The sequence below is a fragment of the Hyperolius riggenbachi genome, chromosome 10, assembly GCF_040937935.1.
Source record: "Hyperolius riggenbachi isolate aHypRig1 chromosome 10, aHypRig1.pri, whole genome shotgun sequence".
NCBI lineage: Eukaryota > Metazoa > Chordata > Amphibia > Anura > Hyperoliidae > Hyperolius > Hyperolius riggenbachi.
The window spans coordinates 238987571-239001807 of NC_090655.1; the positions used below are offsets into that span (position 1 = coordinate 238987571).

Below are 14237 nucleotides of genomic sequence, written 5' to 3' on the forward strand. Positions count from 1 at the left end.
GGCGCCTCTGGTACTCTGGTACCACACTGGTATTATACCCTATACCCACACTGGTGATAATACCCACACTGGTATTATACCCTATACCCACACTGGTAATATTACCCACACTGGTGATAATACCCACACTGGTATTATATCCTATACCAACACTGGTAATAATACCCACACTGGTATTATACCGTATGCCCACACTGGTAATATTACCCACACTGGTGATAATACCCACACTGGTATTATACCCTATACCCACACTGGTGATAATACCCACACTGGTGATAATACCCACACTGGTATTATACCCTATACCCACACTGGTAATAATACCCACACTGGTAATAATTCCCACACTGGTATCATTAAAAAAATAATAATATGGCAGCCTCCATATCCCTATCACCTCAAGTTCACTTTAATTTTGACTGCGGTGACTTTAGAAACATAATAATTAATTCTGTGTGACTATACTGAGATGCAGCAAGCCAACCAGACTTTACAAGTACTTAACATCTCCCACCCCATTGCACAGGGATTCCCCTACCATGCTGGATTTTCTTATATACATTACACAGGATAAGACAGAAAAGTGACACAACCCTCAACCAAGGGTTGTATTCATTTTTTGTATATGTTTTTTGTACTAATAAATGTATGTGAATTTATGCATGTTTCAAACTTTATTCAGGTGTATAAGCACTAATTATTATTGATGATTTAGATTGGTGAAATTATATATACCCAGCGCAACTAGTTCTGTTTGAGAATATGCTCTGACTACACCGGAGCAAGTAAACTTGCATGCAAGGGGATTGATTTAGCATATAAATTATCAGCAACAATCTCTATGGGCTTGATTCACAAAGCCCTGCTAACCTACTTAGCACCTTTGGGCGTGATGATAAGCAGGGTGCTAAGTAGGTTAGCACCGTTTTGTGAATCACATCGCGCGCAAAACTTTGCGCACGCACAGCGAGGTGCCCGCGAAACGTCGCATAGAGGTGAATGGGCATTTTGCATGCACCGTGATGCGGCACACAAAACTTTGCACACAGGACTTTGTGAGTGAACAGAACTTATCACGCATAAACGGAGTTTAGGTGTTATAAGGGGCAGGGCCGGCCTCAGGTTTCACAGCGCCCTGAGCGAAACCTGATTTTTGTGCCCCCCCCCTTCATCCTTTTCCCACTTGCATATACACTCACGCACGTATACACACACAGGTCCATATGCAATTCCCCTTTTCTCCTGAGATATCTGAGATTTGCATTTTATCTTCGTGACACATCACGCATGTATAATAGAAAAATACTATTAATAACCACGAATGGATGGAGTGCATTATCATGAATACACTTAAAAATGAAGGCTAGAACCTTTCAGGAATATTTATAAAAACAATCAGTGGGACAGTTAGCCGCCTCCTCCCCCATTTAGAATGATAGCACAACACTGACAATTTGCACCACACATTATAGCTGCAGTGCGCCCCCCTCCAAAATGCCCTCAGACTCAATATAGATAGGTAGCCAGGTATAGGTGCCCCCAGTATAGGAAGTCAGTTGAAGGTCTCCACCCCCCTCATAGGTAGCCAAGCGTAGGTACCTCCAGTATAAGTAGCCAGGAGTAGGTGCCCTCCCTCAGTATAGGTAGCCAGCTATAGGTGCCCTCAGCATAGGAAATCAGGTGTAGGTGCCCTCAGTATAGGCAACCAGCTATAGGCGCCCCCTTGGAAGCTGGCGCCCTGAGCGACCGCTCCGGTCGCTCATATCAAAGGCCGGCTATGATAAGGGGCTTATCACAAGCGTGCTAACAGTTAGCACGGCTTTGTGAATCAAGCCCAATGGGTCGGAAATGATCCTGACTAAAGAAATTACATTTAGAAACACAGAAGAGAGCCCTTTTCTCTGTATGAGTCGCTTTATGTGAAATTGATGGAAACATACAGCTGATGTGTGAGAGACTCATCCCAATTGCAGGCAGCAGAGGAGAGCTCAGCCTGTGCTAACATCCGGGACATTCCTCAGCATAATATCCCCCTCCAGGGGTCAGTAGCCCCCCAGCCCCGTATAATGTGTGGCCGGGATCCCCTCCTTCATACTGCGGGGGGAGTGACAGGAGACCCCGTATATCAGACATGTTACCCCCTGATAACGATGGAGACAGAGGAGATCGGGGGAGCAGGAAGCGGAGCTGGTCACATTACAGCGGGATTTCCCGGCCACTGTCGCCGCTCAGAAGCCCCCCGTGACTGTAATGGGGGAGGGGAGACCCCTGCCAGCCGGGCGGCCGCACACAGGGGGCGCACCGCTACTTTCCGGGGGGAATAAACCCACTTTTCTCCCGGCGAGGAAACACAAGCAGAGAGCCGAAGAGTAACAGCTGTGTGGAGAGGCGGGCGGCTCAGAGTCCGGATCCCACCAATAGGAAGACGGGACGCGCTACTGTCAGCAGCCAATGGCAGCGCAGCCGGAGAGAGTATATAAGCGCAGAGCTGGCGATCACTTGCAGTGTTACACTTTGTTGCAAAATAACTAAGAAGATGGCAGAGACCGCCCCAGCAGCCGCCCCTCCCGCGGCGGAGCCCGCCGCCAAGAAGAAGCAGACTAAGAAGGCGGCAGCCGGAGGAGGAGCCAAGAAAGCCAGCAAGAAGCCTTCCGGCCCCGCCGTGTCCGAGCTCATCCTCAAGGCCGTGTCCGCCTCCAAAGAGCGCAGCGGGGTCTCCCTGGCCGCCCTGAAGAAGGCTCTGGCTGCCGGAGGCTACGATGTGGAGAAGAATAACAGCCGCCTCAAGCTGGCCATCAAGGGCTTGCTGACAAAGGGCAGCCTCGTCCATGTCAAAGGCACCGGCGCCTCCGGATCCTTCAAGGTCAGCAAGAAGGAGGCAGCCGGCAAAGAGCGCAAGAAGCCGGCACAGGCCAAGAAGAAGCCAGCGGCTGCCGCCAAGCCTAAGAAGCCGGCTACTGCCAGGAAGCCCAAAGCCGCCAAGTCCCCGAAGAAGCCTAAGAAAGCCCCCAGCGCCGCCAAGAAGAGCCCCGCTAAGAAGGCGGCCAAGAAACCGGCGGCAGCTGCTGCCAAGAAGCCCAAAGCTGCCGCTAAACCTAAGAAAGCCGCCAAGAGCCCCGCTAAGAAGGCAGCCAAGCCTAAGGCCGCCAAAAGCCCAGCAAAGAAGGCAGCAAAGCCCAAGAAGGCCGCTCCTAAGAAGAAATAAGCCGCAGCGCGTCTCTCCAGAAACACAAAGGCTCTTTTCAGAGCCACCCACCCTCTCCTAACAGAGCTGTGTACTCGGCCAGATCACACGCTGTAGAGCCAGGTTTGGGAATGGAAATTATGTTCTCTAACCCATATGTATACTGAAAAAGGGTGATGAGTAGCAAAGCTCTAGAAAAGTAGGTACGCCTGCCAGAGCTTTGGCCTCTACATACAGAAGTTATACTCTGCCCGTACAGAACACTACGGATTCAATGTATACTGAGGCTACAGCATCCGGTAATTTACTTGTAAGCACAGCTGCTGGAGCTGTCCCCTGAAGGGCTGAAATATGTCCCCCCCCCATATGCAGTGACTCCCTAGGCGGCCATATACACTAGTTGCAAAATAAAAAATCGGCAGTTGTTTCTATCCTGCCTGGCGTTATTAATACTCGGGTAAGGTTATCCATCTAGCAGGAAATGGAAGCTCCATTTAGAATTTTTCCCTAGAAACTAATTAGTGGAGACAAACGAAGCTTTGAGCGATTGAGAATTAGTGACGGGTTAGTGAAAAGTTGCGAAATTGAAATATGGCGATTGCTTACCTCGTCTCCAGAAACACAAACTTTTCAGAGCCACCCCACCCTCTCATAACAGAGCTGTATACTCGGCCAGATCACACGCTGTAGAGCCAGGTTTGAAAGTGAAAATAAGGGAAATCATGTTCTCTAACCCATATGTATAATGAAAAAGGGTGATGAGTAAAGTGTAGCAAAGCTCTAGAAATGAAGGTACGCCTGCCAGTGCTCTGGCCTCTACCGACATAAGTCATATTCTGCCCGTACAGAACACTACGATTCAATGTATACTGAGGCTATAGCATCCGGGCATTTATTTGTAAGCACAGCTGGAGCTGTCCCCTGAAGGGCCGCGATGCTTCACCGGTTTGTCTATGGATAGAATATGTCACTGAGTACCTGGGAAATGGGAATATGCTGCCCCCAATGCAGTGACATGTGACTCAGTAGCGTTACTCTTTATGTAGGTAGATGTGGGAGGCAGCCATACACACCAGTTGCAAAAAGTAAACAGTGGCAGTTGAGCGTTCCTATCCTGCCTGGCGTTATTATTTGTACTTGGTTATCCATCTAGCAGGAAATGGAAGCTTTATTTAGAATTTTACCCTAGAAACTAATTAGTGGAGAAACGAAGTTTTGAGCGATTGAGAATTAGTGACGGGTTAGGTGGTTAGTAACAAGCTGCGAAATAAGTCGATACCTTCCAGTTAACGCAGCAATATGGCGATTGCTTTACCTCTTGAGGCTTCCTACCTCAACTCCCCTAGTTACCGGCTTGTGTCAGCAGAGTACACACATGGAGCCGCTACTGTCCAGCGCGTTTGTATCGGTCTAATCACCAGTATGCGATAGTAAGGCAACCTTAGCTGCAGAGTGCCTGTGCATGCAAGCTGACATGACACTCCGCAGTGTGAGGAGTCGGTGTGACGGCTGCGGCACTACAGCTCTGTACAGACAGTGTGGTGGCTCTAAAAAGAGCCTTTGTGTTGTGGGTGACAATGTATGACGCGCTTATGCCCTCTCGCCGCGGATCCTGCGGGCCAGCTGGATGTCTTTGGGCATGATGGTGACCCTCTTGGCGTGGATGGCGCACAGGTTGGTGTCCTCGAAGAGCCCCACCAGATAAGCCTCGCTGGCCTCCTGCAGAGCCATGACGGCCGAGCTCTGGAAGCGCAGGTCGGTCTTGAAGTCCTGGGCGATCTCCCGCACCAGGCGCTGGAAGGGCAGCTTACGGATCAGCAGCTCGGTGGATTTCTGGTAGCGGCGGATCTCTCGGAGAGCCACTGTACCGGGCCGGTAGCGGTGAGGCTTCTTCACTCCTCCGGTGGCCGGGGCGCTCTTCCGGGCGGCTTTGGTGGCCAGCTGCTTGCGGGGAGCTTTCCCTCCGGTGGACTTGCGGGCGGTCTGCTTGGTTCTGGCCATCGCTCAATCGGCTAATTCTTCTCACAGGCGAGAATAGACTGAGGAGAGTGGCCGGGAAGAGCCACTTTATACACCCTGCGCCTCTCTGTCATTGGCCGTCTCACAAGATCCAATCACAGGGCGCCCTCCTAATTGCCCCGCCCAGAGCAGCCAATAGCTGACCGTGAAACGCACAATATTATCCCCATTCTCCGACTAAGAGCACGCCTTCTGCCATGCTAATATCCAATTATAAGCTTCGTGGCTTCTGATTGGCCGGGGTGTTGGGGAGCTTTTATCTGATTGGCTACTGGAGAATATTTGTTATTTTTCAAATGTCCCGCCACAATATTGCTTATCCCGCCATTCTACGTTGCCTGATTTTGTTCTTATTTATTGGAATTTTCCTATCAGCTCTAAATGATACTATTTATAGCTAAAGCGTCAAGTATAAATGGAAAGGAATAGAGGTAGATGAGTCACGTTTCTATGCAGATCTGTATTCTGGATCGATTCGTGACGGCGGAGCGGACAGGCTGATGGTTACTCTTTGTTATGGAGACAGATTAGGAGAGCCGAGATCTCCCCAGCCGGGGCAATAATACGAGTCCCCTCGCTCCGCAAACGGACTGATCTGACCGAGCGGAGCGTTCTAGATGTCTGGGAATCGGGATTAGTTTTGCAGGAGTGACCACATGTCCCAGCAGATAGGATATTTAGGTGGTTTGGCGTTCATCAGCTATCAGATTCACCGAGATTCATTTCATGATTATGTTCTTGTAAATATACCTATGAAAGCGATACTTTCTACATGTGGCTGCGCTTTTGATACATTCATTCACATCTTTCAAAACCACCACCATGCATGCACCCCATTAGTTTCATTGCATAGAATTATTATACAATACGCATTGTTTAGAGACGTCACCTGTCCGGATGGACAGCTTCTAAAACACCATCACCAGCTACACTGTGATCCCAGGATGGATTCTATAGAATGATACACAACCTCTGCCGCTGGCTCGTGTGGCCGCAGCGCATCAGTAATTCTGGAATCTGTATTGTTCTCAGAAACACTGCGGCATCTCCAGGTACAGAGGTCTCTGGGGTTCTAATGGTATAGTCAGTAGCAGCAGGGGAAACTATTCAATTCATTAGTCACCCCTGAAGCTCCCCAGCGCCAATTCAGAAATAAAGATGAGAAAATATATGAATCAGAACCACTCGGCTAGTGATCGATATCAGAGTGGGAATCTCCTTCCGTGCTCAGTTTATGACTTCAGTAGTGAGCAATAGTACCGGGAACACGAAGATTATTAAAGCGCGCAAAACACAACAGCAATACATAGCCCTGCAGTGAATGAGTGGGTGGCTCTGAAAAGAGCCTTTGGGTTTCCGGTGTAGTCGGGTGAGAGGCGGATTACTTGGCGCTGGTGTACTTGGTGACGGCCTTGGTGCCCTCGGACACGGCGTGCTTGGCCAGCTCTCCCGGCAGCAGCAGGCGGACGGCGGTCTGGATCTCCCGGGAGGTGATGGTGTGGCGCTTGTTGTAATGAGCCAGGCGGGAAGCTTCCCCGGCGATGCGCTCGAAGATGTCATTGACGAAGGAGTTCATGATGCTCATGGCCTTGGAGGAGATGCCGGTGTCGGGGTGCACCTGCTTCAGCACCTTGTACACGTAGATGGCGTAGCTCTCCTTCCTGGTCTTCCTGCGCTTCTTGCCGTCCTTCTTCTGAGTCTTGCTCACCGCTTTCTTAGAGCCCTTCTTGGGCGCCGGGGCGGACTTGGTTGGTTCAGGTGCCATGCTGATTTCCAGTAACTCTGCAGAGTGCGGAGACACAATGTGAGGAACAGCGTAGCCTTCCCTCATTATATAGGCGGCCTATGCTAATCAGGCTGCAGGAGAGCCGGATCACACTATTGGAGAGCGTCACTAGCGCCGCCTGATTACCGCCCCTTATATTTGATTGGCTGGACGTGAAGTTTTCGCAATTGAAAAGTGCAACAAAGAACTCTACATACAATTGGCTGTTAAGGAAGAGAGCTCCGCCCCGTCATTTGCTGATTAGTGGATTGCTAGACCAGCATACTATTGGCTGAGTTGAATAGCAGCCAATCAGGTGGCAGCGCGGGTCGGGCTGCAGAGTATATAGGACAGGAGGAGGGGCGGGTGTGGCTATTCTTGTGTTGGAGAGTTATCTGTATCCCTGAAGTCATCATGTCCGGAAGAGGCAAACAAGGCGGCAAGGCTCGTGCCAAGGCCAAGACTCGCTCCTCCCGGGCCGGCCTGTAGAGATGGGAAGTTCGGATCTTTTCAATGATCCGGATGATTCGAATCGGATCATTGAAAAGATCCGGATCTTTGATCCGAATCTCGGATCATTTTACTACCGAAGCATTCGGGGTGAGATGACTAGCAGGACAGGTCTTTCCCTGCTGTGGACAGGAGAAGGGGAGGGGGGTGGACACACAGAGAGAAGGGGAGAAGATGGACAGAGGGCAGGGAGTGGACAGAGGGCAGGGAGTGGACAGAGAAGGGAGGAGGGACGAGCAGAGAGCAGAAATGTTTGTGCACACAATACCCACATGCTGCAATCATATGCTTTACATGTATTTATTTCACCTATATGCTCATCTGTGTACTTTCCATGCAAACGTCACACAGTGAAGGAAAGCATTCCCAGAAGATAAGTGCAGCTGTTTAGTGCCGAGTGGAGGAGGATTATTTTGCCCTGCAATCACAGTGTCTGCAAAGTTACTGAGCTGTGCTGAGCCAAAAGCTTCAAATGTGATCACTGTGCAAGCACTACGGAACAGCCAGCCTATAATGAGAAGCACGTTTCAGCCAGTATGTGTGCTCTACACATATCTGGCAGTGGCACCCATGTCCCCTCTCTCTTATCTACCTGCTGTCCCTGCAAGGCTGCCTCCCATCCAACAGAGCGATCCATCTCAGCTCTGCTTCCAGGACCCCGCTGCCCGCTGAGAGGGGGCGTGTCGCTCCTGGCCCCGCCCCTTTTGCAATCCGAATCGTTCATTTTGATGATTCGGATGATCGACTCATTAAATAGATTCGGATCAAAGATCCGAATCGTTCATGATCCGGACAACACTACCGGCCTGCAGTTCCCAGTCGGCCGTGTACACCGTCTGCTGAGGAAGGGCAACTATGCGCAGCGGGTGGGAGCCGGAGCTCCGGTCTATCTGGCCGCAGTGCTGGAGTATCTGACCGCTGAGATCCTGGAGCTGGCTGGCAACGCCGCCCGGGACAACAAGAAGACCCGCATCATCCCCCGCCACCTGCAGCTGGCCGTGCGCAACGACGAGGAGCTTAACAAGCTGCTGGGTGGGGTGACCATCGCCCAGGGGGGCGTCCTGCCCAACATCCAGGCCGTGCTGCTGCCCAAGAAGACCGAGAGCCACAAGGCTGCCAAGAGCAAGTAATTCCTGCAGCAGCCGCCGGACACACACAGTACAGAACCACAAAGGCTCTTTTCAGAGCCACCCACACTGTCTATAGAGGGCCTGATGCGCATTATTACTGTAGAGATGTACTACTTGCTTATAATTACAACTAATGACACGTACACCCCCATATTAGTGGGGACCGATGTATAAAACAATGGTTACATTTCAGACTGAAGTCGCACCCAATATCTCGTATAAGTTATAAGCGAATCAATGAACGGATAGCATGTAATGCGGCTGTATAGGAACTTCCATCCACATGCATATAAGTAAGCTGAGCAGCCTGCAGAAAGAACGTGTATAGGAAAGCGTACACAGAATGCATGAGCGCTATTAGCAGCCAATAGACAGCATCAGCTCCACACCCGGTGCAGGGAACGTTCATCTGCAGGTTGAATCTTAACGGGCATGTTTTAATAGTAATCAGATTTAAATGTTTTTTTTACAATTCATGTATTTCATGATTTGGGGTATTCCTTAGAACCACCCAATAGCACAAACCATAACATATTCAACTGTACAATGTCGGGTTCACAAAATGTAGAGAGCAATTATTCTCGCAGTGCTATTGGCTGACGAGAGAAGCTCCTGTAGCTGTGATTGGTGGAGGCACAACCGTTGCGGTTTTCATATTGCCGCCGAATTTATAGTCAGTAGCAGCAGGGGAAACTATTCAATTCATTAGTCACCCCTGAAGCTCCCCAGCGCCAATTCAGAAATAAAGATGAGAAAATATATGAATCAGAACCACTCGGCTAGTGATCGATATCAGAGTGGGAATCTCCTTCCGTGCTCAGTTTATGACTTCAGTAGTGAGCAATAGTACCGAAGATTATTAAAGCGCGCAAAACACAACAGCAATACATAGCCCTGCAGTGAATGAGTGGGTGGCTCTGAAAAGAGCCTTTGGGTTTCCTGTGTAGTCGGGTGAGGGGCGATTACTTGGCGCTGGTGTACTTGGTGACGGCCTTGGTGCCCTCGGACACGGCGTGCTTGGCCAGCTCTCCCGGCAGCAGCAGGCGGACGGCGGTCTGGATCTCCCGGGAGGTGATAGTGTGGCGCTTGTTGTAATGAGCCAGGCGGGAAGCTTCCCCGGCGATGCGCTCGAAGATGTCATTGACGAAGGAGTTCATGATGCTCATGGCCTTGGAGGAGATGCCGGTGTCGGGGTGCACCTGCTTCAGCACCTTGTACACGTAGATGGCGTAGCTCTCCTTCCTGGTCTTCCTGCGCTTCTTGCCGTCCTTCTTCTGAGTCTTGCTCACCGCTTTCTTAGAGCCCTTCTTGGGCGCCGGGGCGGACTTGGTTGGTTCAGGTGCCATGCTGATTTCCAGTAACTCTGCAGAGTGCGGAGACACAATGTGAGGAACAGCGTAGCCTTCCCTCATTATATAGGCGGCCTATGCTAATCAGGCTGCAGGAGAGCCGGATCACACTATTGGATAGCGTCACTAGCGCCGCCTGATTACCGCCCCTTATATCTGATTGGCTGCATGAGAGAGACTTGCATAGTTGAAACGAGCAACAAAGAAATGCAAACGCAATTGGCTGCTAAAGTACAGAGCCCCGCCCTTGCATGTGCTGATAAGTGGATTGTCAGACTCTCTTCCTATTGGCTGAGTTGAATAGCAGCCAATCAGGAGGCAGCGCGGGTCGGGCAGCAGAGTATATAGGACAGGAGGAGGGACGGGTTGGGTTATTCTCGTGTCGGAGAGTGATATCTGTATCCCTGATAGAGATGGGAAGTTCGGATCTTTTCAATGATCCGGATCTTTGATCCGAATCTCGGATCATTTTACTACCGGAAGCATTCGGGGGTGAAATGAACAGTAGAGATGGGAAGTTCGGATCTTTTCAATGATCCGGATGATTCGAATCGGATCATTGAAGAGATCCGGATCTTTGATTCGAATCTCGGATCATTTTACTACCGGAAGCATTCGGGGTGTAATGAACAGCAGGACAGGTCTGTGGACAGGAGAAGGGGAGGGAGTGGACACACAGAGAAGGGGAGAAGATGGACAGAGGGCAGGGAGTGGACAGAGAAGGGAGGAGGGACGAGCAGAGAGCAGAAATGTTTGCACACAATACCCACATGCTGAAGTCATATGCTTTACATATATTTCACCTATATGCTCATCTGTACACTTTGAAAGAAAAGGTCGCACAGTGAAAGAAAGCATTCCCAGAAGATAAGTGCAGCTGTTTAGTGCCGAGTGCAGGAGGATTATATTGCCTTTCAATCACACTGTCTGCAAAGTTACTGAGCTATGCTGAGCCAAAAGCTTCCCATGTGTTCACTGTGCAGCACTATGGAACAGCCAGCCTATAATGGGAAGCACGTTATAGCCAGTATCTGTGCTCTACACATATCTGGCAGTGGCACCGATGTCCTCTCTACCTGTCCCTGCAAGGCTGGCTCCCGAGTCCCCTCCAACAGAGCGATCCATCTCAGCTCTGCTTCCAGGACCCCGCTGCCCGCTGAGAGGGGGCGTGTCGCTCCTGGCCCCGCCCCTTTTGCAATCCGAATCACTCATTTTGATGATTCGGATGATCGACTCATAAAATAGATTCGGATCAAAGATCCGAATCGTTCATGATCCGGACAACACTAATGAACAGCAGGACAGGTCTGTGGACAGGAGAAGGGGAGGGAGTGGACACACAGAGAAGGGGAGAAGATGGACAGAGGGCAGGGAGTGGACAGAGAAGGGAGGAGGGACGAGCAGAGAGCAGAAATGTTTGCACGTAATACCCACATGCTGAAGTCATATGCTTTACATATATTTCACCTATATGTTCATCTGTACACTTTGAAAGAAAAGGTCGCACAGTGAAAGAAACCATTCCCAGAAGATAAGTGCAGCTGTTTAGTGCCGAGTGCAGGAGGATTATATTGCCTTTCAATCACAGTGCCTGCAAAGTTACTGAGCTGTGCTGAGCCAAAAGCTTCCCATGTGATCACTGTGCACAACTACGGAACAGACAGCCTATAATGAGCAGCACATTACAGCCAGTATGTGTGCTCTACACATATCTGGCAGTGGCACCCATGTCCCCTCTCTCTCATCTACCTGTCTCTGCAAGGCTGCCTCCCTTCCAACAGAGCGATCCATCTCAGCTCTGCTTCCAGGACCCCGCTGCCCGCTGAGAGGGGGCGTGTCGCTCCTTGGCCCCGCCCCTTTTGCGAGCCGAATCACTCATTTTGATGATTCGGATGATCGACTCATAAAATAGATTCGGATCAAAGATCCGAATCGTTCATGATCCGGACAACACTAATCCCTGAGCGCATCATGTCCGGAAGAGGCAAACAAGGCGGCAAGGCTCATGCCAAGGCCAAGACTCGCTCCTCCCGGGCCGGGCTGCAGTTCCCAGTCGGCCGTGCACACCGTCTGCTGAGGAAGGGCAACTATGCGGAGCGGGTGGGGGCCGGAGCTCCGGTCTATCTGGCCGCAGTGCTGGAGTATCTGACCGCTGAGATCCTGGAGCTGGCTGGTAACGCTGCCCGGGACAACAAGAAGACCCGCATCATCCCCCGCCACCTGCAGCTGGCCGTGCGCAACGACGAGGAGCTCAACAAGCTGCTGGGTGGGGTGACCATCGCCCAGGGGGGCGTCCTGCCCAACATCCAGGCCGTGCTGCTGCTAGTGTTGGGCGAACAGTGTTCGCCACTGTTCGGGTTCTGCAGAACATCACCCTGTTCGGGTGATGTTCGAGTTCGGCCGAACACCTGACGGTGCTCGGCCAAACCGTTCGGCCACATGGCCGAACTAAGAGCGCATGGCCGAACGTTCCCCGAACGTTCGGCTAGCGCTGTGATTGGCCGAACGGGTCACGTGGTTCGGACCCGAACGCGCTCTGATTGGCCGAACGGTCACGTGGTTCGGGTAAATAAATACCCGAACCACGTCATATCTCCGCCATTTGTCTGTGGGTTTAGCTTTGGGTAGGCAGGCAGGGTAGTTCGCGCTCCAGCCACGCTAGCCAGGGTCCCCCCTGTCATTGTGTCACTGCTGGGAACAGTAGTACACCGCTTGCTCAGCCACACTATATAGCATTCTGTTTACTGCCACTCTGTGTACCTCGCTCAGCCACACTATATAGCATTCTGTTTACTGCCACTCTGTGTCTGCTGGGAATAGTAGTACACCGCTTGCTCAGCCACACTATATAGCATTCTGTTTACTGCCACTCTGTGTACCTCGCTCAGCCACACTATATAGCATTCTGTTTACTGCCACTCTGTGTCTGCTGGGAATAGTGGTACACCGCTCGCTCAGCCACACTATATAGCATTCTGTTCACTGTTCTGTGTCTGTTTGGAATAGTGGTACACCGCTCGCTCAGCCACACTATATAGCATTCTGTTTACTGTTCTGTGTCTGCTGGGAATAGTGGTACACCGCTCGCTCAGCCACACTATATAGCATTCTGTTTACTGTTCTGTGTCTGCTGGGAATAGTGGTACACCGCTCGCTCAGCCACACTATATAGCATTCTGTTTACTGTTCTGTGTCTGCTGGGAACAGTAGTACACCGCTCGCTCAGCCAGACTATATAGCATTGTGTTTACTGCCACTCTGTGTACACCGCTCAGCCACACTATATAGCATTGCGTACTCTGCCAGTCAGTGTGTATATTGCTGGGATCAGTAATACTCCACTCACCGTCAACCACTATATGAGCACAACATGAGTTCCCCAGAGACCTCCGCTGTGAGCAGCACTCCCAACAACAGCAACAGCCAACGCCCCACGCAAGCTATAACATCCACCCCAGCAGCCAGTGGTCAGCAGCAGCCCTCCCCGGAGGAGAACGTTGTGTCCATCAGTCCGTCGCCAGAGCGATTAATGAGGGCTGCCATTGAGGAGATGATGGGGCCTGATGTGGAGGAGGAGGTCTGGCTCAGGCCAGCATCCCAAGTTAATGTTGAGGACGATGAGGGGTCTGTGTCTGGGGATGTTGGGGTGGCAGAGGTGGTGGGTGGGTCAGACTCAGGAGAAGAGTTGTATGATGAGGATGATGATCGGGACCATCTGTATGTGCCTCAGAGTCCGACCCCGGAAAACATGTTGTATCGTGTGTTTAGGTACTAAAATCTGCGTTCCCTCCCAGTAGTGTTGGGCGAACAGTGTTTGCCACTGTTTGGGTTCTGCAGAACATCACCCTGTTCGGGGTGACTATATAGCAGACTATATAGCATTGTGTTTAATGCCACTCTGTGTACACGGCTCAGCCACACTATATAGCATTGTGTTTACTTCCACTCTGTGTCTGCTGGGAACAGTAGTACACCGCTCACCCGCCACTGTATAGCATTGTGCTCTGTGTCACTGCTGACAATAGTGGTACACCGCTCACCCACCACTGTATAGCATTTCTGTACTGCCACTGTACTGCTGCCAGTCAGCGTGTACTTTAAGGATAAGTGAAATGAGGAAGAAATCCGGTGAAAGAGGGAGGGGCAAGGGAAGAGGTGTTTCCCCTGACGGTTCACGTACAGGCCACAGGGGAGCACCCAAGAAAACCCACTCAATACTGCCCATGTTGTCCAGGACAACAACCCTCACAGATCCAAAAGAACAGGACCAGATAATT

At 51.0% G+C, this 14237-nt stretch overlaps 3 protein-coding genes and 1 pseudogene across 5 annotated transcripts in view; 2 read left to right on the forward strand and 2 right to left on the reverse strand.

Moving 5' to 3' along the window:
* Positions 1 to 14237, reverse strand: part of LOC137534995 (zinc finger protein 665-like) — a 465617-nt gene that overhangs the window by 266077 nt on the left and 185303 nt on the right. The window lies entirely within an intron of this gene.
* On the forward strand, positions 2540 to 3208 carry LOC137536463 (histone H1.11R-like). 3 transcript variants are annotated; one of them, XM_068258668.1, is made up of 2 exons: positions 2540 to 2614; positions 2648 to 3208. In XM_068258668.1, the coding sequence occupies exons 1-2, from the start codon at positions 2540 to 2542 to the stop codon at positions 3206 to 3208; spliced, it is 636 nt and encodes a 211-aa protein (XP_068114769.1). The 3 variants fall into 3 exon arrangements, with proteins under 3 accessions (XP_068114769.1, XP_068114770.1, XP_068114768.1); XM_068258669.1 differs by having other exon boundaries at positions 2540 to 2587; XM_068258667.1 differs by having other exon boundaries at positions 2540 to 3208.
* Positions 4751 to 5188, reverse strand: LOC137535806 (histone H3). Its single transcript, XM_068257702.1, has one exon. The coding sequence runs from the start codon at positions 5186 to 5188 to the stop codon at positions 4778 to 4780; it is 411 nt and encodes a 136-aa protein (XP_068113803.1). The 3' UTR covers positions 4751 to 4777.
* Positions 7386 to 8611, forward strand: LOC137536465 (histone H2A type 1-like; annotated as a pseudogene).